Source organism: Schistocerca cancellata, chromosome 1 (genome assembly GCF_023864275.1).
Source record: "Schistocerca cancellata isolate TAMUIC-IGC-003103 chromosome 1, iqSchCanc2.1, whole genome shotgun sequence".
NCBI classification, from domain to species: domain Eukaryota; kingdom Metazoa; phylum Arthropoda; class Insecta; order Orthoptera; family Acrididae; genus Schistocerca; species Schistocerca cancellata.
In genome coordinates, this window is record NC_064626.1 from 563918945 (window position 1) to 563945565 (window position 26621).

At 41.4% G+C, this 26621-nt stretch overlaps 1 protein-coding gene across 1 annotated transcript in view; it reads right to left on the minus strand.

Moving 5' to 3' along the window:
- LOC126181231 (pyridoxine/pyridoxamine 5'-phosphate oxidase-like) overlaps positions 1 to 26621 on the minus strand; it is a 228068-nt gene that overhangs the window by 9750 nt on the left and 191697 nt on the right. Inside the window, exon 5 of the mRNA XM_049924754.1 lies at positions 2127 to 2329. Within this exon, the coding sequence (XP_049780711.1) occupies positions 2127 to 2329 (203 nt within the window). The remainder of the gene's footprint in view (positions 1 to 2126; positions 2330 to 26621) is intronic.

Here is a 26621-nt window from a genome sequence, read left to right on the forward strand (position 1 = left end):
ACCCTCACTTAGTTTGTAAGTACAATATATTCTCTTAGATGAAAAATATACCAACATATTAAGGATTTAAACAAGTTTCTCTTCATTAGCTTTAAGCCATTAATCTATTTCTATAATTATATGTATTTGCATAATAGAGGGAAACATTCCACATGGGAAAAATATATCTAGGAACAAAGATGCTGTAACTTACCAAATGAAAGCGTTGGTATGTTGATAGAGACAATAACAAACACAAACACACACACAAATTTCAAGCTTTTGCAACCCACGGTTGCTTCATCAGGAAAGAGGGAAGGAGAGGGAAAGACGAAAGGATGTGGGTTTTAAGGGAGAGGGTAGGGAGTCATTCCAATCTGGGGAGCGGAAGGTAATGAGCCAGCTTCATCCTAACTCACAACTTCTTCACATTCGAAGGCCAGACATACCAACAATTAAAGGGAACATCCATGGGTACCAGGATGACCCCATCGTACGCCAACCTATTTATGGGTCACTTAGAGGAAGCCTTCTTGGTTACCCAGGCCTGCCAACCCAAAGTTTGGTACAGATTTATTGATGACATCTTATTGATCTGGACTCACAGTGAAGAAGAACTCCAGAATTTCCTCTCCAACCTCAACTCCTTTGGTTCCATCAGATTCACCTTGTCCTACTCCAAATCCCATGACACTTTCCTTGAGGTTGACCTCTACCTGTCCAATGGCCAGCTTCACACATCCGTCCACATCAAACCCACCAACAAGCAACAGTATCTCCATTATGACAGCTGCCACCCATTCCATATCAAACAGTTGCTTCCCCACAGCCTAGGTCATCATGGCAAACGAATCTGCTCCAGTCCTGAATCCCTGAACCATTACACCAACAACCTGAAAACAGCTTTCACATCCCGCAACTAACCTCCCGACCTGGTACAGAAGCAAATAACCAGAGCTACTTCCTCATCCCCTCAAACCCAGAACCTCCCACAGAAGAACCCCAAAAGTGCCCCACTTGTGACAGGATACTTTCTGGGACTGGATCAGACTCTCAATGTGGCTCTCCAGCAGGGATACGACTTCCTCAAATCCTGCCCTGAAATGAGATCCATCCTTCATGAAATCCTCCCTACTCCACCAAGAGTGTCTTTCCGCTGTCCACCTAACCTTCGTAACCTCTTGGTTCATCCCTATGAAATCCCCAAACCACATTTACTGCCCTCTGGCTCCTACCCTTGTAACCGCCCCTGGTGTAAAACCTGTCCCATGCACCCTCCCACCACCACCTACTCCAGGCCTGTAACCCGGAAGGTGTACACGATCAAAGGCAGAGCCACGTGTGAAAGCACCCATGTGATTTACCAACTGACCTGCCTACACTGTGAAGCTTTCTATGTGGGAATGACCAGCAACAAACTGTCCATTCGCGTGAACGGACACAGGCAGACAGTGTTTGTTGGTAATGAGGATCACCCTGTGGCTAAACATGCCTTGGTGCACGGCCAGCACATCTTGGCACAGTGTTACACTGTCCGGGCTATCTGGATACTTCCCACTGACACCAACCTATCAGAACTCTGGAGATCGGAACTTACCCTTCAATATATCCTCTCTTCCCGTTACCCACCAGGCCTCAACCTCCGCTAATTTCAAGTTGCCACCGCTCATACCTCACCTGTCATTCAACAACATCTTTGCCTCTGTTCTTCCACCTCGACTGACATCTCTGCCCAAACTCTTTGCCTTTACAAATGTCTGCTTGTGTCTGTATATGTGCAGATGGATATGTGTGTGTGTGCGAGTGTATACCTGTTCCTTTTTCCCCCTAGGGTAAGTCTTTGGAATGACTCCTTACCCTCTCCCTTAAAACCCACATCCTTTCATCTTTCCCTCTCCTTCCCTCTTTCCTGATGAAGCAACTGTGGGTTGCAAAAGCTTGAAATTTGTGTGTGTTTGTGTTTGTTATTGTCTCTATCAACATACCAAAGCTTTCGTTTGGTAAATTATATGTATTTAACTTTATATCCAAGTCCCCCTCTCCACACACACACACACACACACACACACACACACACACACACCTTGTTTTCAGAATAAAGTCTCTTGGGGCATGGAGTGAGAAGACAGGAAGCATAGTGTACTCACAAGTGAGGCGGCATGGGCAGTTCCAGGCCCTCATTACGTACACGGTCATACACTTCGTCATGATGGCGCTTGTGCTCATACCAGTCAACAGGCTTCCCCTGCTGGCAGATGTGAGACCGTATCTTGCAGAAGAGTGGCTCTGCATCATACAGATCTTGGTACTGCTCTGGCTGCAGCTCCAGTACTTCCCCTTCCACACGCACCTGCAACACAGAACACTGCACATGTCAACTCTGCTAGGTAGTGATTGGCACAATTGAGGACTTGATGGAACTCTGTTTTAAGAAGCAAAAGGAACTGAATACATGTCTCAGAACTTTCATGAGTTCAGCCTTGCTGGCAAGGCAACATATGCTTCAGTCAGACAGCAGGCTGTACTTGTAAGGTTCTTGGTTCTCAGGTATGTATCTGACATGCCTGCATCCATAAGGCCAGATTTAATGTCATATGCAGAACCTATAAGGAATAAAGTTTTATGTACCTGAAGCAAAGTAACATCGATTCTTGAAGATAGTTTTTCAGATAACATTTTACATTTTTAAAAATTCAAAAACATTAAAAAAGGTGTTTTGTATTAGTAGGCATTTTCATGTGATTTGTCCTGCTGAAGAGCACTTTTTTTTGTCTCACCTTATCATTCCTGCTTGAACTCATTATGGAGACAATCTACTAAAACTGTATAATATGAGTTGTCATTATGTTACTTTCTACAGATGATGCCTTGCACATCCTAAGAAACATCTGCCACTAGCCTTCTTACCATTTTAAATAGTTTCTTCTGTTTTGGTGCATAAATATGTTTGCAAACCAATTGGTTTGACTGTAGTTTTGCACCTAATATGTGACAATAGATGCATCTTTCACAATGTCAGACAGTCTTCAGATACCACTTCAATTTTTTCATACATGATTTTGGAATATTTTTGCCCTATAAAGGAAAAATCAGTGTTATTACCAGCAGAAGAACCAGTGTTGTCACCTCCAGAAGAAGAAGTTGTGACACCACCAGCTGAAGAAGAAGCACCACCTTCAGAGATCCTGCAGCCAAGATATGGGAGAGGAGAGAGAAGAAAGAAACAGCTAAAGGACCAGGATTTTGTATACAATGAAGCCAGCAGCAGCCGACCAATTCACAAGAGGCAACCACCTGCGAGAAGTCAGGATTTTTGTTGGCCCCAGATCAGCAACAGCACACCATAACAGACATGGGGATCAACAATCTGACAAGCACACCACTCGTAGGTAATGTAAAAAATATAAACTGTGATTCAAAGTCAAACTGTATCCAGATAAACAAAAAGGGAGATAATATGCTGACATTACTTCAAGTTAATATTTGTTGTATTAGAAATAAGATGTTAGAATTGGAACATTTCTGTAAGATTAAGAATGTTGATGTAATATGTGTATGTGAGCATTGGTTAGTTGCAAATGAGGTAGATATGTTTGTACCTCAAGGATACGTCACTGCAGACATAATGTGCAGAAAGCAGAGGCGAAATGGTGGGGCTGGGATCTTTATCAGAGATAATTTCAACTTTACAAAAATAGATGTATCATCTTACTGTACAGAGTTAGATGCAGAATTTAGTTGTATAAAAATGACTGATGAAAATCTAATAATTGTAAGCCTATACAGATCTCCCAATGGCAACATTGATACATTTTTTGAAAGATTTGAACTACTGGTTAGAAAAATACTAATGCATAAAACAAAGATTGCCATATGTGGTGATCTTAATATAGAAATGGTAAACACAAGTAATGAGCCCTCAAGAACTTTTCTTAATTTATTAAGGTCCCTTAATCTGTACTGTACCATCCAGTGTCCAACACGTAAAAATTCATGCATAGACAATATTATTGTGAATTTTCCCCGTGGCAGCTACACTGTTAGCCTTGCAAATGGGTGCTTTGCAGACCACGACCCATTGCTTCTCAATCTCTTTAGTAAGCAACCAAATTCCACTAGTGTGCACAATATGACATGGGTAAGAAGACAAAAAGAAGAATACATTATGTCATTTATTCGTATACTAGAGGATGCAAGTTGGGACTTTGTCTATAAGTGTTCATCTGAGAAGTCTGATGTTGAAACTACCTTTGAAAACTTCCTTAAAAATTATACAGAATTATGGTATTCATGCTCACCACTAATTAAAACCAACTCTTCTGGAACATATAAAAATAAAAAGCTGGAATGGTACACAGACGAACTGGTCCAGATAAGAAAAAACATGCTCGTACTATACACAGCATATAAAAATGCATGTAAACAAAGATCAGAGCAGGAGGGCACCTTTTATGCAGCATACCAAAAATGTAAAAAATTCTACAAACTTAAGCTGATACAGACAAAAAAGGCTGCTTATGAAGGGTACATAGAAGGTGCAACAAACAAGTGCAAGGCAGCATGGCAGATTGTAGCACAAGAAAATCCCACACGTCACACACATGAAACTCAGCTCACTCCAAGGGAACTAAATGACTACTTCATTAGCTCAATTAAAGAAATTGAAAGTAAGATAGAAAAAACAGATACATCTGCAAGCGATTTACTTAATGCCCTTCCACCAGTAGATCATGTCTTTAACTGGTATAGTATCACACCTGCTCAGATTAAAAGAACAGTCACAAAATTTTCAAATTCTAAAAGTATGGACTGCTACTGGCTCTCCAATTACATAGTAAAAAAAACTGTAGACTCGATCGCTAAACCATTGGCATTCATATTTAATAAATGTTTACAGTCAGGAGTGTTTCCCGACTCCCTCAAAATTTCCAAAGTTATTCCAGTGTTTAAAAAGGGTGACAAACATCTTCCTAAAAGTTATCGCCCAATCTCAATTGTGCCAATATTTTCTAAAGTATTTGAGTCACTTATGTACACTCAATTAAGTAGCTATTTTGAGACACACAACCTTTTGAGCAATAGTCAGTTCGGATTCCGACAGGGCAGAAATACCACTGCGGCCATCCTGGAAATTGTTGACCAGACATTAACAGCCTTTGAAGACCGGAATATGGTGTCACTTGTCTTGTGTGATCTGAGCAAAGCTTTTGACTGCATTCCCTTTGGCACCCTGGTTGCAAAACTAGAATTTTATGGTGTATGTAACCCAGCATTAGCAGTAATAGAGTCATATCTTCATAATAGAAGACAGTTTGTCTCAGTTAAAAATAATTACTCCCCTGTAGCAGCAGTTAGTACTGGTGTACCACAGGGCTCGGTTCTGGGACCCTTCTTCTTCATCATAGCCATCAATGACCTACCTCATCACATAAATAGTACTACCATATGCTATGCAGATGACACAACCCTCCTCACCTCACATCAGAACATCTCAGCTTTGGACAATAACACACAGGAATCACTCAAATCAGCCATCCACTGGTTCACATCCAGTAAATTACTGTGTAACTCAGAGAAAACACAACAGCTTCTCTTAGGGTTACCCAAAACCATAGAAAACCATAGAAAACAAACTTAACTGGGAAGAACACGTAAATCAGGTTTGCAAAAAGCTTTCAAGAGTCTCCTATCTCCTTTGGAAACTTAGGGACATGATTAGCATGAACTTTCTGAGAACAATGTACTGTGGACTCTTCCAGTCACATATTACATATGGCCTTCTCATATGGGGGCACAGCTCTCACAGTAACAAAATTTTGTTGATGCAGAAAAGAATGCTGCGCATAATGTGTAAAGTCGGTCCCACGGAGCACTGTCGTCCTCTCTTTAGAAGGCTAAGACTGTTGACCATTGTAAACTTGTATATTTATATCTGTGTGTTACACATTAAAAACAATGGTATGGAAGGTGTTGTCAGGGAAGAAATTCATAACTACAACACTAGAAGGAAAGCAGATTATGATATACCAAGACACAGACTAACAAAAAGTAGTAACTCACACAAAGTGAATACCTTAAAAATATTCAACAAACTACCGCAATCTGCTCGGGACATGCCCACAAAAATTCTTAAACAAAATTTGTACAATTGGTTATCTGACAATCCATTTTATTCTATGCAAGAATATTATGATCAGAGTAGCACAGAGATAAACCTGTAATTGCATAATTAACTTAATTAACTACTATATATACTGTTACAAAATATTTCATATTTAATACCTTTGTATTTCAACTGTGTTAGGTAACTACTTTATTTGCCAGTGTTATGATGTGTTACGTAACTACTGTGTTTGCTACTACAATGTAACTCATTTTTGGTACCTTTGTATGTATCTGAAACAAGAATATGTATTAAGCATTGTAGTCACCTGCTTAAGGTTTATGTTATTTGTAAGTTACTCATATGCTAATTATATCTATGCATTATATATAGTGTCTGGAATATTAATATTATTTTATGTACTGACGAAGCCTATTTCATCTTGCATGATCAATGGCTAATAAAGAATCTTGAATCTTGAATGGCTTTCAAATTTTTTTCTTATCAGAATTATGCATTCATCTTTTTTATATGCAGAACTTCATTCGAGATGTATTCATACTGAATGTTTGCAATGTTAAGAATTTTTAATGCAGTGGTTTTGTGGTGTTTCTATGTGAGGTAGATCTCAAGACAGAAAAAATAACCCACTAAACAATAGAGTTAGAGAGGGACACCAGGTGCCATCATATGTCTGGAAAAGATAGGTTGTTGACCTATAACTCAGGGATAATGTGCAATGGACAGGCCTCCAGATAAGATGATTTGTCACTTAACAGGATGTGGGGTTTCTGTGAGCTAAACTAAATGTTACACAGGAATGCTTACAAAAGGAACTTATATAGTAAATGTATTTTAGCATGGGAAAGGGGGGTGTTACACAACAGTGACCAAAGTTGCTTTTGAATAATTATATTGGTGTGATGAATAATATGAGCTTGCTAATAAGATATAATGATGAATTTTCCTCAGAGATAACTCAACTCATTCAGGAACATTACTGCTAACTCTAGATATCAGATCCAGCTCTCGTCATAGCTATAGGCTTGTTACAGTAGTTGCCTGCTGACATGTATGTGACTGCTTAGCATCAGTGCATCATCCACAAACTGCCTATTAATGAAAAGCACTATGCACTGAAATTAAAGTCCACCTGCCAATATTCTATTTGTCTCAAAGTAATTACAAACACCCATTACAGTGATTCTGAGATGATTATTAATGTAATGGACATATTAGTATTTCATTTTAATCCAAGTATATGATGGGAAAATGTCAGTTGTTTCAGAATAATTTTTGTAATGGACATCTGAAATCAATTTAGATGTGATTAAAAAAACATTTTGTGCAAATAAGAACAATTATAATGTACTTTAATAACATTCCTGCATCTGGAGAAACTAATCCTTTCATTAGTTATTGATTGGAAATGCTGCACTCAGCTTTAATTTTTATAACTGATAAATGTACAGTATGTAATATATATCATTTTAACAGGTTGGAAAGTATGGTATCAACACTTGATCATCTCATGTAAAGTAAATTCCTGATCTAAAATTAACAGTAAAACTATGCACTCCATCTTCTATCATGATGCTATAGATTTTTAGCCTTAATTCTCAGAAGCAACTTACTTCTGTCATACGCTGCAGCACTTGTTCTACTATTATTAATGACAACTAAAAGACACTCACATATAGCTTTCAGCCACAGCCTTCACCTGTAAAAGAGGCACACACACACACACACACACACACACACACACACACACACACAGACACACACTGAAACACAAGCAAGCACACCTCATGCCTACACAACCACTAACTCCTGCATCCCGACCCGCAATGCCATTCCAGTCCGAGATGCTGGAGTTGGTGGTCATATTTACATGACATGTGCTTCCTAACCTGTACTTACCGTCCCAAAATCTCAGCAGTCTCTTCAAGTCCATCTCTGTGTTTTACTGGTGAAGGCTGTGGCCAAAAGCTATAAGTGCCTTTTAATTGTGCCTGTCTGCAACTTGATGTGTCTTCATTATGGTAATTAGGAATCTGTCTTTTTCCTACTGTGTTGATATTCCTACCTGGAGTTTCCATGTTTGTTATTAATGACATTTATTCAATAATAAACAGATTTACATGATGACACTTCATCCTAATGAGTTTCCCTTAACTAGATTTATACCTGGATGTCAATTTACTTTTTAAATAAAGATATTTTCTTATTGCACAATACTATGCAACATACTATATATATGTAAATGAGCAACACCAGTAATTTTAAGAAAGTTGTCAGCAAAAACCTGCATGCGGAATTGAAAGTTTGAACAAAATCATTACAAGAAGCACACTTACCAAAACTCACAGTGAATAACAAAATTTGACCACTATTTTGTAAATACTAATTTTGAAAATGAAGTCTCCAGCAGTAGAAGGTAGTGTAAGAGAGTATGTGTACATGTCAGCTACATGGTGAAGAGGGCTCTTGTGGAGTGTTTTATGGAAAGAAAACTAAGAAATCAGAATACATAGACATTTGCTGATACTATTTACTCCATGAACGGTGTTTTCCAAAGAGTGAGGAATCCCAATGTGTCAAAGATTGTAAGCAAGTGAGGTGACTCAGTGGTTAAGTCGTATGTAACACATTCAGGAAAACTGGGCTTTATTTCCTTGTTACAAGATTTAAGTTTTCCATTGTTTCCCAAAATTGCTTAAGCCATATGTCAGGATCTCTCAATTTTCTTCTCTGTCATTTCCCAATTCGATCTTGTGCTTTGAGTCCCTAACAGCCTTGTCATTGATGGTCCTGTAAACTGTAATTTACTTTCTTCTGGAGAATCTGGGTACACTCTGCTGATGGCTTTATAATGTTTTTGTATAAACTGTGAAGGTAAGACCCAATTACTACATCATATATGGGGCAAATAGCCAGCTATTACTTTCACATTTCATCAGTTGGTGGAATGGATAGGCCACCAACGTGTTCCCCAGATAACACTTGGTAAGCATGTATTGAGGTTAGAGGCAACAGGTTGGACAAAGTCCTGTGTACTTGTACAATTGCGGTCATGTGTTGCTTTTAAGAGGCTAAAAGACGTTCTAATAATGTTGGTCAGCTTATTAAGGGACAGCCTTCAATCCAAGATGCTCTACACTGCCAATGTGACTAAATCCTCTCCTCCTGTATGCTGATAATCTCTACTTCCTAACCTGTACTTACCCTCCCGAAATCTCAGAAGTCTCTTCAAGTCCATCTCATTCAGATTACCTCCTGGTACAACCACTGGCTATTCAAGATCAACTCTTCCCAGATCCAGGTAATGATTAGAGGACAAACTGCCCACAACTCATGCCTCAATATCTTCCACTTCATCATTTACACCCATTATGCCCACTTAACCAAAACATTAAAATATCTCAAAGTAGCTCTCGACCAGAAACTATCATGGAAGACCATCTACTAAACATACAACAGAATACCCAAAATTTACTAAAACTTCTAACCAGGTGAACGTAGGGTTTGCATCCCTCACATACACTACACGCCTTTAAGGCCTTAATCTGACACTTTAATTAAGCTATATCACCAGGACTTCCATGGAACCTAAATTCTATCATTCACTGTAAATTCTTGAATGGCATGCAACCAGCCTCACCTTTATATCCACCTTCTGTACCCCATGCAAATCCTGTATGAACCTATAAATTCTCCACTCTGCTATCACACATTGGACTTCTACATATTTCCTGCACTTCCAGTTTATTTGACATCAACCACTCAATCATTTCTCCTCCAATTGCCAACCCTCATACTGTGCCACACTTTCATTGGCACATCCCTGCCAACATTATGCATCATGCACACTGTCCACATCTTATTGCAATGAAACATCTCCCACCTTAACCACTAAATCTGCCCAGAGACCTACCCATCCTTCCAGCTCCATCATCAGAATACTCTCTTTCCTCTTCTTATCCACTCTGTCCTCCCCCCCCCCCTCCCCGCCCAGCAGTTTTATCCAAAGTCATCATCCTTCTGGCAACGAACGCTGCAGGTTTCGAATCTGCGCCAGACGGCATGAAACTTGATCACAACTAGAGGTCTCTGGTCTTTCCAGCAGTCGCGCCATATGCTGTGGCTGCACGCACTCCTGGCCCCAAATATAACATGAGGGCGCCACTGTGGAGCACGTGATATGCGATCCCAGTGGCCAATAGTGACATACCCTGTTGTGTATTTAGGGAGCTGCCTCTCACTCAGCGAGGCAGTGTGGTATACGAGTTGAGTTGGTTGATATCTCGCTGACAGACATCGTGTTTATGTTGCGTGTGCTTACTCCCCGTTTACAAGTGGACATTGTTTTGATTCCATGAGGTTACCTCTTGTGACCCCATTGCTTAATACTTTGTTGTTGATCTTTGTTTCTTGCTCGGTTGTCCGTCATCGTGCTTGTCCTTCCATTCCTGTTCATCTGTCTTGTTTGTTTGCAGGCTGCTCCCACTCGGTCCCACCACATTTTCATTAGCGGCAACTCCGTGACCTTTTCTGTCACGGTTATAACACTCCCCATTTTTTCCTTCCTACATCCTTAAAAAATAAATAATAATAGTAGTAGTAATAAAGAATAGGCCTCCGGTATGTTCTGCCAGTCATAAAAGGCGACGAAAAGAACAAACCACTAATAGGGCTAACACCCGTTTTAGTGTGATTAGTTGGTTCAGGACAGAACTAAAGAAGCCTCGGACAAGCGCCGTCATGGTCGGGGGCGATGCTTGAACCCGATGCCCGCCCACAATGGTAATGACACTGGAAAATGATTTAAATCCAAATAGAGGTGTTTTGCAGGATATGCTTCCTGCAACCACCCTAGAAGGAAAACAAAGACAGAGGATGAGATGGTCAGATGAAGTTAATCGACACCTCATGTTCTGTTATTACCAAGCAACAAACCTATAAACCAACACAACTGGATACAGATCAAAAGTATACACAACATTTATTACCAGATACTCAGAATTAAAATTTTGAACAGAACAACAACTAGCTGATCAGATCCGTGTAATAATAAAAAATAACAGGATTCCCCAGTCAGAATTAGAAAACATCAAACAACAAGTACAACAAATACTGGAACAAAATAATGTGCAATCAGAAGAAGAAGAAGAGAATACAGCAATGGACTCAAACATCCCAGAGCAAACAAACAAAGAACAACACGCATCAATTAAACAATCAGCAGGAAACGAAATCTTAAGACAGCCCACAGAACAAGCACAAATAGAACACGAAGTGACACACATGTTAGATATAGAAGAAAAATTTCAGCTGACATATATAGAATATAAAGACACAAATACAGACATTAGACCATTCTTGCATAGACCGCCAAATAACCCACAAGTCGAAACAACAATAAAAACTATCAACACAATCATACACAACAAAGTACATGAAAACACAACTATGGAAGAGGTACAACTACTGGTTTATATAGGAGCACTCACTACACTAAATATACACACTAGGCAGAGATCAGAACCAACCAACACTCAGAAGAAACCCACAAAACCAGCATGGCATCAGAATAGAAAAACTGAGAAAAGACATCGGACAGCTAACACAATTTATAAGAAATGAAATGACAGAAAAAAAACGAAAAAGTTTAGGTAAAATCTCACAACAAGAAGCGGTGGAGCAATTAGATGAAAAGAAGCAGAAATTACAAGCATTGGCCAAACGACTTAGAAGATACAAAAAAAGTGATAATAGAAGGAAACAAAACCAAACATTGAACACTAACCAAAAGAAATTTTACCAGACAATAGATAACACACACATTAAAATAGACAATCCACCAAACATAACAGACATGGAACACTTCTGGAGCAACATATGGTCAAACCCGGTACAATATAACAGGCATGCACGGTGGATACAAGCAGAAACAGACACATACAAGATGATACCACAAATGCCTGAAGTGATAATTTTGCAACATGAAGTCACCCAAGCAATTAATTCTACTCACAATTGAAAAGCCCCTGGAAAAGATAAAATAGCAAATTTCTGGCTAAAGGAGTTCACCTCAACACATTCACATCTAACTAAATTATTTAACAGTTACATTGCAGACCCATACACATTCCTTGATACACTTACACATGGAATAACTTATCTGAAACCTAAAGATCAAGCAGACACAGCAAACCCAGCTAAATATCACCCCATAACATGCCTACCAACAATATACAAAATATTAACTTCAGTCATTACACAGAAATTAATGACACATACAACACAGAACAAAATTATAAATGAAGAACAAAAAGGCTGCTGTAAAGGAGCACGAGGGTGTAAAGAGCAACTGATAATAGATGCAGAGGTGACATATCAAGCTAAAACTAAACAAAGGTCGCTACACTACACATACATTGATTACTGAAAAGCTTTTGATAGTGTACCCCACTCATGGTTACTACACATATGGGAAATATACAAAGTAGATCCTAAATTGATGCAGTTCCTAAACATAGTAATGAAAAATTGGAAAACCACACTTAATATCCAAACAAATTCGAATAATATCACATCACAGCCAATACAGAATAAGCGTGGAATATACCAAGGAGACTCATTAAGTCCTTTCTGGTTCTGCCTTGCTCTGAACCCACTATCCAACATGCTAAATAATACAAATTATGGATACAATATTACTGGAACATACCCACACAAAATCACACATTTGCTATACATGGATGATCTAAAACTACTGGCAGCAACAAATCAACAACTCAACCAATTACTAAAGATAACAGAAGTATTCAGCAATGATATAAATATGGCTTTTGGAACAGACAAATGTAAGAAAAATAGCATAGTCAAGGGAAAACACACTAAACAAGAAGATTACATATTGCATAACCACAGCGACTGCATAGAAGTGATGGGAAAAACAGATGCCTATAAATATCTAGGATACAGACAAAAAATAGGAATAGATAATACAAATATTAAAGAAGAACTAAAAGAAAAATATAGACAAAGACTAACAAAAATACTGAAAACAGAATTGACAGCAAGAAACAAGACAAAAGCTATAAATACTTACGCTATACCAATATTGACCTACTCATTTGGAGTAGTGAAATGGAGTAACACAGACCTAGAAGCACTCAATACACTTACACGATCACAATGCCACAAATATAGAATACATCACATACATTCAGCAACAGAAAGATTCATATTAAGCAGAAAGGAAGGAGGAAGGGGATTTATCAACATAAAAAACCTACATTATGGACAGGTAGACAATTTAAGAAAATTCTTCCTAGAACTAGCAGAAATTAGCAAAATACACAAAGCAATCACTCATATAAATACATCGGCTACACCACTGCAATTTCATAACCACTTCTATAAACCTTTAGATCACATAACATCAACAGCTACGAAGAAAGTAAATTGGAAAAAGAAAACACTACATGGCAAGTACCCGTATGATCTAACACAGCCACACATCGATCAAGACGCATCCAACACATGGCTAAGAAAAGGCAATATATACAGTGAGACGGAAGGATTCATGATTGCAATACAGGATCAAACAATAAACACCAGATATTACAGCAAGCATATTATTAAAGATCCCAATACCACAACAGATAAATGCAGACTTTGCAAACAACAAATAGAAACAGTAGACCACATCACAAGCAGATGTACAATACTAGCAAATGCAGAATACCCCAGAAGACATGACAATGTAGCAAAAATAATATATCAACAGCTTGCCTTACAACATAAACTTATAAAACAACACGTTCCCACATACAAGTATGCACCACAAAATGTACTGGAGAATGATGAATACAAATTATACTGGAACAGAACCATTATAACAGATAAAACAACACCACATAACAAACCTGACATCATACTCACCAATAAAAAGAAGAAATTAACACAACTAATCGAAATATCCATACCCAAAACAACAAATATACAAGAGAAAACAGGAGAAAAAATTGAAAAATACATCCAACTGGCTGTGGAAGTCAAGGACATGTGGCATCAGGATAAAGTTGACATTATACCAATTATACTATCAACTGCAGGAGTCATACCACACAATATCCACCAGTACATCAATGCAGTACAGCTACATCCAAACTTATATATACAACTACAAAAATCTGTAATTATTGATACATGTTCAATTACCCGAAAGTTCCTAAATGCAATATAACATATACTGTACAGTTAAAAAGAAGTGACGCTTGATCAAGGTCTGCATCACTTTCCATTGTTAACCAGACTTAACGTCTGAGAAAGTAAAGAAATAATAATAATCATAACCATTATCATCAGTTTTCTGCTGTATTAGCAGGTTTCTCATGTTTCCATTTCCTGCGATCCATTGTTTCCTACTTAACGTTGCTCTACATGCTGCCATCCATCACATCATACAGGATCTGAAAACTCTTCCTCCCTCACCTCCTCTTCCCTCCCACATATCCCTCAAAGACTGTTTCTCGTTATATGACTAATACAATTTCTTTTCCTTCTTTATATTGCATTCGTTAATTGTCTTTGTTCCCTCACTCTTCTGAGTATCTCTTCATTTTTCACTTTATCCATTTAACTTGTTCTTCTCATTCTCCGCTATGTCCACATCTCAAGAGCTTCCTTCCTCAGTGCCTGTGTTTCGGCATTATCCAGGAGGACACTCCATACAAAACATTTTTATTAGTCTTTTCCTCAAATCGTTTTGTATATTGTTGCAGAAAATTTTCCTTTTCTTACAGAATGCCTCAATTGCCAATTCTATCCTAGTTTTAATTTTTGTGCTGCTCTTCTAGTTGATTTCAATCCTGCTACCTAGGTATTTAAAGCTTTGCAGATATTCTGTTATTTCTCTGTTCAGCAAAGTAGTCCAAAATAGTCTCTCCCAAAGACCCTCATCGCTTAGTGTTCACTTCCAAAACAAAGAAGTGCTTTTATGTTTCCAGAAAGCTACAAGCAAGTCACTGCTATAAAATTCGTGTAACTTAACATGTTTTAGTGTTGTACATAATTATGTTCTTTTAAAATCTCTCTGGGTGAAAAACAAATGTATTAAAGCGGACAGCATTCAACCTCACCCCCATCCCCCACATCTCCTGCTTGGGGAACAAGGTTAAAATTACAGTAAATGGTAGAGAGAGAGAGAGAGAGAGAGAGAGAGAGAGAGAGAGAGAGAGAGAAAGTTCATTTTATGATAAAGTCCATCTGACTGGCACACTGTTACGTGGACTGCAGAGTAATGTTGAGAGATTATGCTGATGAGATTTGATCAACTCATTTGCCAGAGATACATACACCCATCAGGAGGAATATTGTGCAGATAATCTGGGGTACTGTCAAAAGCAGAAGCAAGAGGGAACTTATTATGATCCTGAAGAGCCCATCAACAGGGAATGCTGGGGAAGGATGGTGTCAGTTAAAGACTATGAAACAATTGCAAATGGGATGGGTGACCCACTGCAGTGCCTGCATGGAAAATTTAGGATCTAACAAATCTCTAAAGCAGACACTTCCTGCTCACTTGTGTGTAAAGCAGCTTGCTTCCTTCATACATGACAACTTGCAAAAAAGTGATGCAGCTGAACACACACACTGATGAACACTACCCACTGTGAGATGGAATGCCATGTTACAGTGGCTATTTGTGTGCTACTGTCATTGGCATTTATGGGAGGTGGGTGAAGGACAGTGAACCAACGAGTAGATGATAAGATGTTGGACATCCACACCTTATCATTGAATGTGTAAATCAGAGGCTTGCCCACTCTGTAACACCGTATAGGTAGTGTCATGTGGCAAATCTGAAGACAGAGTAGAATGGTGGTGCAGGCACATCTGTTTCAGAGCACACCATTCAGTGTACATTGTGGAATATGGGGCTCCACAGCAAATGACCCCTATGTGTTGCCATGTTGACCCAATGACATCATAAGTTGCGATTCAGATAGGCATGGGATTGTCAAGATTAGAGCGTGGGTCAGTGATAATGTGCCACCTAATCAGATGAATTGCGTTTCTTACTTCATTAGGTTAGTGGCTGTGTTAGGATATGCAAGCATCCATGGGAGCTGTGGTAGCAACGGAATGCACCATGAGAACATTATTGTTGAGCATGTGCATCCCTTCATGCTTTGCATCTTCCCTGATGGCGATAGCAGTGTTCCAGCAGGATAACTGTGTGTGTGTGTTATAGACCTGAATCACCCTCCAGTGGTTTGGGAAGCATAATAGTGAACTCACGTTGATGCGTTGGCCACCAAATTCGCGTGATCTGAATCAGATGGAACACATCTGGGACACCAGCTTTGTGTCTACAGACCATCAGCTCGTAATTTATGGTATTTGAGTGATCTGTCCATAGGCATCTGGTGACACACATCTCCGGAACCAAACCAAGGACTTGCTGAATTGATGCCATGCAGACTCGTTGCTGCATTGCGTCCCAGATGTTGACCAACACTTTGTTAAGCAAGTAGCCAGAATGTTTTGGGTCATCAGAGTGGATTTCTTTTCTTAGCTTTCGAAAGACGTTCGATGCTATACCACGTTGTTGGGTGCGTCCCTTCCCGCCGAAGGTTCGAGTCCTCCCTCGGCCATGGGTGTAAGTGTTGTCCTTAGCGTTAAGTTAGTTTAAGTAGTGGGTAAGTCTAGGGACCAATGACCTCAGCAGTTTGGTCCCTTCGGAATTACAACACACACACACACACACACAAACACACACACACACACCACGTTGTTGGCTAATAACCAAGACACTGCCATATAGAGTATCTTCACAGATATGGAACTGGCTTGATGAATTTTTGAATGTAGTAGTGGACGGCGAATGTTCAACACAAACGAAAGTAACACTTGGCATGTCCCAAGGAAGAGTAAAAGGACAACTAATATTTTCAGTACACATAAACAATTTAACAGGTAGGATCAACAGCACTATCGTGTTGTTCGCTGACAATGCCGTCGTCTGCGGGAAAGTATCGGCGTGGGGCCACAGTAAGGAATGCAGAAACACACTGACAATATTTCCGCTTGGTATAATGAATGGAACCTCTCCTCAAATGTGGATAACTGATAGATAATGTCTATAAGAAAGAGAAAGAACCCTAGAGTGTCCGGTTACAAGGTTAGCGCAATACTAAGATGCGGTATGGAATGGGACACATAAAATAAGCATTAGAAAATGCGAATGGAAGGCTTAGATTTGTTGGACATGTTCTGGGAAAGCACAGTGCACATGCAAAGGAAGTCACAATATGCTAGTGCTATCAGCTCTAGAGTAGTACTCCAGTGTTTGGGTAATAGCAGATATCTATGCCTAGATCACGCAGTTCCTGTGAATTACGGGAGGGTGGTTTGCAGATGTGGAACTGGCGCCAGGTGGCGTTCCAGCTGTGTTCAGTTGGGTTCATATTAGACCAATTTGCTAGCTAAGACATCAACATGAGTTCACCGTCATGCTTCTCAAACTCCGTTGCATGTTTCTGGCCTTGTGAGAAGACAGTTATCCTGCTCAAAGATGCCATCGTCATCGAGAAAGACATCAAGCATGAAGGGATGCAGGTGGCCCTAACAATGCTCACCTAGTCCACAGTCTATTACTACCACAGGTCCTACTGGAGCCCGGTTGACTATCTGCCATAGCATAATACTGCGCCCACTGGCCTGGGTTCATGGCTGTATGTAGCTGGCCGCTGTGGCCGAGCGGTTCTAGGCGCTTCAGTTCGGAATCGCGCTGCTGCTACGGTAGCAGGTTCGAATCCTGCCTCGGGCATGGATGTGTGTGATGTTCTTTAGGTTAGTTAGGTTTCAGTAGTTCTAAGTCATGGGGACTGATGACCTCAAATGATAAGTCCCATAATGCTTAGAGCCATTTGAACCATGGCTGTATGTATGTATGTTTCGATTCCCTGTTCTTTTGGATGGAGGCGTATTCGCACATCGGCCTGATGTCACAAGAAACATTTGCACTGATCCACGGTCAATCTTGATCGCGCGCCCATAGCAAGCGTAACTCTTAATGTCGTTAGGTCAGTGTGGGAGCACGTAGGTTCGTCTCCTGTGGAGACCCATGTCCAACAATGTGCGCTGGACGGTGTTCTCCAAAATACTTGTGTCCGCTCGAGCAATCAATGTATCTTGCCTTGAGGTCTGTCACAGATCGCCGCTTGCTCTGATTTATAGAGTGACGAGGCGCGACCGTCCGAAACCTCGTCGCCCACACGTGGTTTCAGTCTTAGAACTGCTATCCACAGATTATCACGACTGTACCATGTGAACAGCCTACCGGATTCACGGTTTCCGAGATGCTCGTCACCAGGTGCTGGACCATAAGTATCTGCATTTTGTCCAAGTCGATTATATCAATGGAATTCTCCATTTGCGACCCGTGTCCACTGGAATCATTCCCTATTCATCTCCACTCCGCTGATTTACTTTCCTTATCGCGTCACGCGACCGCAACACCACCAGTCAACATTCAGTCTCGCGGTTGGAAGTGGTCAGAATATATTGGCTCATCAGTGTATGTACGAGGGGCGTTCAGCAACTAATGCAACACTTTTTTTCTGGGCCAATTTGGGTTGAAAAAATGCGGAATTTGTTGTGGGACATCGTGGAATATTCCAGCTTCAGCCCCTATAGCTTTATGAAGATCCAATTGGGAGCAGAGTAACCTTTAAAGTGGCGCCTGTAACGGAGGTGCATTCCAAGCAGAGAGCTTTCATGGAGTTTATTCTGCCGAAAAACCAGAGCATCGCATAGAATCATATGCGCGTGCAGTGAACAAAAGCATGATGAGTCATTGGGCGAAGTGTCTTATCATCGCAACAAGATCGCGCTACCCTGGCCGATCTCCCCACGTGCCTGCCGGCCCCACACAGCAGTACTATCCTCAGGAAACTGAAGAAACGACTCCAGCGTGTTCGTCGCCACAAAAATACAAACGACCTTCTCTTATCCTTGACAACGCAAGGGCTCACACAAGTCTGCGCACCTCCGAGGAGCTCACAAAACTTCATTGGAATGTTGTTCCTCATCCACCCTACAAGCTCGTAGCTCTCACCTTCCGACTTCCACCTGTTTGGCCCAATGCGGGATTCACTCCGCAGGAAGCAGCACTTGGATGATGGGGAAGTTACTGATGCAGATAGCAGATGTTGGCTCCGACGTCGACCAGTAGGGTGGTACCACAAGGGCATACAGACTCTCCCAGAAAGGTGGCGTAAGGCTCTTCGCATTGAACGGAGATTATGTTGACAAATAGGGTTTTGTAGCCAAACGAGCGAGGAATAATATGGTGTACTGGAATCCTGAATTAAGCCAACCTGCTTTCAGAAAAAAAGGTTTTGCATTACTTATTGACTGCCCATCGTACATAGCTCGACTATAATTCTGCCAGTGAGTGTACCTTGCCAATTATGATAAATATTTTATGTAAGAGGCACCAGTGCACGGATGACGATTTTAATAACAAAATCACTATGATCTAATTGGGTTTTATGTTCTAACACTCCCTTACTGAGTTTCATAATATTCAGCTTCTGGACTAGTTTCTCCGTCAGCAAGAATTTCTATTAGAACGTGGCTGTCGTGATCGAGGTCTCGCTACGTGTATTCTCGATGGGCCTCCGCTAACAAGCGGAAATGTTACGTAAAAGAACGGCCGTGTCTTGCCAGTAGCTAGTCGTCTCATGGGCGGCTACACAGCCCCGCGATCGTAGGTGTCGGGTTACCACGCCGTCACCGGTGTTCTTATGTCAATGTCCTCTTCTTTGTCTTCGACATTCGCTACGTAGTCTCTCAAGGAAAATATTTGCGTTCGAAAGAAATGAAATTTTGATTACAGAATCATTACTGAACTCTCATTGTGCTGATGAAACTTTTGCAAGACTCTGAAAACGTGCTCTAGATGTCGCTGCAGATGTCTTTGTAGAAATCAACCCAATGCAGGTATATTAACTATAAATGCAAGTGATGACTTTCAATAAAATGCACAAAGCAATATGAATCACTACAGAATGCCCAGTGAAGACAAGCGAGTTGATCATATATCGTAACAGCACATTCTGTAGTATCAATTTTGATCGCCACGTCAGTGACACTTTTGAAATAGTTCACAGGTTCACCAATATCGTAGCCGGCGTTCTGCCACGCGTGACGAAGCATTGGTACCACAGATAACTGTAAACGACAGAATGTACCCGGTGATAAAAAAGTCAGTATAAATTTGAAAACTTAATAAACCACGGCATAATGTAGATAGAGAGGTAAAAATTGACACACATGCTTGGAATGACATGGGGTTTTATTAGAACCGAAAAAAAATATTGCTAGACGCGTGAAAGATCTCTTGCGCGCGTCGTTTGGTGATGATCGTGTGCTCAGCCGCCACTTTCGTCATGCTTGGCCTCCCAGGTCCCCAGACCTCAGTCAGTGCGATTATTCGCTTTGGGGTTACCTGAAGTCGCAAGTGTATCGTGATCGACAAACATCTCTAGGGATGCTGAAAGACAACATCCGACGCCAATGCCTCACCATAACTCCGGACATGCTTTACAGTGCTGTTCGCAACATTATTCATCGACTACAGCTATTGTTGAGGAATGATGGTGGACATATTTAGCATTTCCTGTAAAGAACATCATCTTTCTTTTGTCTTACTTTGTTATGCTAACTATTGCTGTTCTGATCAGATGAAGCGCCATCTGTCGGACATTTTGTGAACTTTTTTTTTTTTTTTGTTCTAATAAAACCCCATGTCATTCCAAGCATGTGTGTCAATTTTTACCTCTCTATCTACATTATTGCGTGATTTATTCAGTTTTCAAATTTATACTGAGTTTTTGATCACACGGTATTTTCATGATAATTAAACTATCGTGCAGTTTTGGCTGCTTGTCCCTGGAACGTAGTTTAAGAGAGTCTGTTATTCTTTTGGCGTATATTTTATACTGCGTGAACAAGTACAATTCCAGTGGTTGTACACATTTTTTAGTTTTAGGTGGGATGACTTTTAGAGCTACATCGTTTCCCCCAGAGGCTTCCAAATAGTACTTGTTCATTCTTATGTCCACATGAGGAGTCACAAAGTACTAGCGACTTTGTCGGTAAATGTGGATTCAATACTGACAGCAAAAACGTTTTATATACACTCCTGGAAATGGAAAAAAGAAGACATTGACACCGGTGTGTCAGACCCACCATACTTGCTCCGGACACTGCGAGAGGGCTGTACAAGCAATGATCACATGCACGGCACAGCGGACACACCAGGAACCGCGGTGTTGGCCGTCGAATGGCGCTAGCTGCGCAGCATTTGTGCACCGCCGCCGTCAGTGTCAGCCAGTTTGCCGTGGCATACGGAGCTCCATCGCAGTCTTTAACACTGGTAGCATGCCGCGACAGCGTGGACGTGAACCGTATGTGCAGTTGACGGACTTTGAGCGAGGGCGTATAGTGGGCATGCGGGAGGCCGGGTGGACGTACGGTCGAATTGCTCAACACGTGGGGCGTGAGGTCTCCACAGTACATCGATGTTGTCGCCAGTGGTCGGCGGAAGGTGCACGTGCCCGTCGACCTGGGACCGGACCGCAGCGACGCACGGATGCACGCCAAGACCGTAGGATCCTACGCAGTGCCGTAGGGGACCGCACCGCCACTTCCCAGCAAATTAGGGACACTGTTGCTCCTGTGGTATCGGTGAGGACCATTCGCAACCGTCTCCATGAAGCTGGGCTACGGTCCCGCACACCGTTAGGCCGTCTTCCGCTCACGCCCCAACATCGTGCAGCCCGCCTCCAGTGGTGTCGCGATAGGCGTGAATGGAGGGACGAATGGAGACGTGTCGTCTTCAGCGATGAGAGTCGCTTCTGCCTTGGTGCCAATGATGGTCGTATGCGTGTTTGGCGCCGTGCAGGTGAGCGCCACAATCAGGACTGCATACGACCGAGGCACACAGGGCCAGCACCCGGCATCATGGTGTGGGGAGCGATCTCCTACACTAGCCGTACACCACTGGTGATCGTCGAGGGGACACTGAATAGTGCACGGTACATCCAAACCGTCATCGAACCCATCGTTCTACCATTCCTAGACCGGCAAGGGAACTTGCTGTTCCAACAGGACAATGCACGTCCGCATGTATCCCGTGCCACCCAACGTGCTCTAGAAGGTGTAAGTCAACTACCCTGGCCAGCAAGATCTCCGGATCTGTCCCCCATTGAGCATGTTTGGGACTGGATGAAGCGTCGTCTCACGCGGTCTGCACGTCCAGCACGAACGCTGGTCCGACTGAGGCGCCAGGTGGAAGTGGCATGGCAAGCCGTTCCACAGGACTACATCCAGCATCTCTACGATCGTCTCCATGGGAGAATAGCAGCCTGCATTGCTGCGAAAGGTGGATATACACTGTACTAGTGCCGACATTGTGCATGCTCTGTTGCCTGTGTCTATGTACCTGTGGTTCTGTCAGTGTGATCATGTGATGTATCTGACCCCAGGAATGTGTCAATAAAGTTTCCCCTTCCTTGGACAATGAATTCACGGTGTTCTTATTTCAATTTCCAGGAGTGTGTGTGGTGTCTGTTCGAAAGAACAGATTCCCTTCTGATCCTGTATCAGCCACTATTAATCGAGGCACAAAGAAGTTACAGACATTAGCTGCCAGTAGGTATTGATTTAAATTCATGGGAAAGTTGAAATATTGTGCCGGACCAGGATTCGAACCCGATTATGCTGCTCACACGCAGATGAGCTGATCACTACACCATGCAGACACAACGGTCATCGCAACTGCACGGACTACTCTTGCACGCTCTTGTTCACCCACTACTGATGTAGTGCCCTTGCCCGTTATCCTCATCACTCGCGGCATTTCGCCGATTCCCATAAGAGTTCGATCTTGGTATGCACCTGCACTGAAGTGATCATTGGCTGGCTCTGAGCACTATGGGACTCAACTGCTGAGGTCATTAGTCCCCTAGAACTTAGAACTAGTTAAACCTAACTAACCTAAGGACATCACACACATCCATGCCCGAGGCAGGATTCGAACCTGCGACCGTAGCGGTCTCGCGGTTCCAGACTGCAGCGCCAGAACCGCGCGGCCACTTCGGCCGGCGATCATTAGTTGTCCTGGCCTTGATTCTTCAGGGTGATTCACGAAGATATGCAAATATTTCAATATGTTATTCTACAAGTAAAACTAAAGAAAAAAGTTCATATAAACATAGGTCCGCACATTGTTTAGTTACGGAGTTACGGCTAATAAAAGATTTTGCCTGAAATTTAGCAACTTCGCTAATATGAAGCCATCGCAAAACTGAAGGAGGTTAAAGTAAAGCACGATTTCCATTTATTTTGTTGTTATTGATCTGGTGAATCTAATAAAACATGCCCCAGATGTGTATCTGCAGTAGTTTTCCAAAACACCCAGAGAGCAAAGATTGTTACACAAGTAAATTTGTTTACTTTCCATTAAGAATGTAGAAACGTTTATGTCATTGTTGGCAACCGTTTGTGAGTTGTTTTAACATTTATTTTGAATGTATTGTGAAACCGTATGTACACTGTGCAACTTCCTTAACACTGAACTTTGTTTTTTCTGGTTTAACATGAATTCACGTGTGCTATGGCATTAATAAAAGCAGATTATCTGACACATTCATACAGTTTCAGTTTTTTTCCAAAATTAATTTGTCTACAACTTCTGTTGAAAACTCTGTGCAATTGTCTGGAATTTAAAAAACAAACTGGGCCAAGTAGTTGATAAATGAAAAAATTTACGAAATTACGTCTTTGCTTCTCTGGATATTCTGGAAAACTATTGCAGATACACGTTTGGGGCATGTTTTATTAGATTCACCAGATCAATAACAAGAAAATAAATGGAAATCGTACTTTAACGTCCTACAGTTTTGCGATGGCTTTATATTAGCGAAGTCGCTAAATTTCAGGCAAAAATCTTTTATTAACCGTAACTCCATAAGTAAACATTTGTGGACCTATGTTTACACGAACTTTTTTCTTTAGTTTTACTGGTAGAATAACGTATTAAAATATTTTCATATCTTCGTGAATCACCCTGTATATGTGGTGTCTGTTCTCTCGGACGTGTCCGAACATGTCCATTTGGTTCTTGGAAGCATATATAGAGTTTGAAACTTCCTGGCAGATTAAAACTGTGTGCCGGACCGAGACTCGAATACGGGACCTTTCCCTTTCGTGGGCAAGTGCTCTGCCAACTGAGGTACCCTAGCACGATTCACGACCCGTTCTCACAATTCCACTTACGCCAGTACCTCGTCTCCTACCTTCAAAACTTCACAGAAGTTCTGCGCGGCCCCAATATCACAGGTGCAACAAGGGACCTTTAAATGATCCCTGATGTGACTGTGCTGGGAATGTGTTCGAGCTCAAATACTTTCGTTCATTGACAGGCTTTGGATCTTTAAACTGAACTCCTTCTCCTCCCTCTATGCATTCGCCCAAGGGTACAGAGGTAACTAAATTTTTACGTCTGTCTGTACGCGGGATATTCACGCTTAAGCGACGGCTCGCGACGAATACGTTCCGGATTCGACTCTAGATGATGGAAAAAAATTTCATTTCCAGTATTTGATTGTTAAAGGCATGGGAGACGAGATGGTGGCAAAAGGTTTCTGATCTCTAGATTTTACATTGGGTTTTTGGCTTAATTTCAAACCTGCCCGCAGCGTCTCATCGAATGTGGACGTAGAACATCGTTAACAGCGATCTAACCAACCTCTGTTACTATGACAGAGGAAAGAAAAAAAGATTAGGATAATGGTCGGTGAATGATAAGGCCATTAGAAATGGTGCATGAGCAAAGACTGCGGGAAAGAGAGTGAAGGAACTTAGACGTGTCCTTTTCAAACGAACCATACCAGAATTTGTCGTATTCGATTTAGGGGAATCACGGAAAGACGGTGCGCTAGCTTGCGGGATTAGCAGGGTTCAAATCCCCGCCCGCCCATGCAAATTCGGTCGGCTTTTTCTATATCCTCCTAAGTTGTTTAAGGAAAATACCGACATGATTGCGTAACAAAACCACGACCGAATTTCTTCCGCATTCTTGTTCAATCCGCGCTTGCACACAGCATCTAGAAACCTCACTTTGAAGAGAGCTTTAAACCTTCATCTTCCCTCCTCCGAACATAGAGGGCACCTCGAACACTGACGCAGCCGCGGTGTCATCCAGTTGGTAGGCTTGCACTACGCAATAAGCCACACGAAAATGATTACATATTCTATATCTACATCTTATGAAAGACCTCGTACCTTTCATCGGTGTCATTTAACACTTAATATTTTTCATTTTTTCGTAAATTTTTGTAGAAACAACTAGTTTTTTGTTTGTTTGATGCTGCTGTTGGTCAATTATAAGATTATTAATTAAAGTATTAGTACTAATTTTGTTTCAGAGTGTAGATGTCTCCATAATTCTCTGGATGAGACGGCATCTCAGAAGTCGAAAGACAGTAATATTTCCAATGCAACCGTACCTCGTAAATAATGTGCTCAATGTAGCCTTAAATACAGGGACATGAACACAGGAGGTTTTAGTTGAAGAAAGTATCATATCACCATTCTACACCGATTTCGTCATAGAAACTGAATGAGAATACGAACCCCAGACATCGGTAATACGAGTTCGCTATTTTAATCATAGCTCCGTTTATTTTGGCAACAAAATATGCAGATGAGAAACATATTTCTCTTCGCATGCGATAATTTTCTATTATTAATGAAAAATACACTGAAGAGCGAAAGAAACTGGTATACCCGCCTAATATCGTGTAGGGCTCCCGCGAGCACGCAGTAATGCCGCAACACGACGTGGCTTGGACTCGACTAACGTCTGAAGTAGTGTTGGAGGGAACTGACACCATGAACTCTGCATGGTTGTCCATAAATTCGTAAGAATACTAGCTAGACTTCTGAACAGCACGTTGCAAGGCATACTAGATATGCTCAATAATGTTCATGTCTGTGGAAATTGGATGCCAGTGGAAGTGCTTAAACTCAGAAAAGTGTTCTTGGAGTCACTCTGCAGCAATTATGGACGTATGGGGTGTCGCATTGTCCTGATGGAATTGTCCAAGTCCGTCGGAATGCACAATGGACATGAATGGATGCAGGTAATCAGACAGGATCTTATCTAGACGTATCAGGGGTCCCATATCACTCCAACTGCACACGCTCCGCAGCTTTACAGAGCCTCCACCAGCTTGAACAGTCACCTGCTGCCATGCAGGGTCCATGGATTCATGAGCTTTCCTCCATAACCGTACACGTCAACCCGCTCGATACAATTTGAAACGAGACTCGTCCGACCAGGCAACATGTTTTCAGTCATCAACAGTCCAACGTCGGCGTTGACGGATCTAGGCGAGGCGTAAAGCCTTGTGTCGTGCAGTCTTCTAGGGTACTCGAGTAGGCGTTCGGCTTC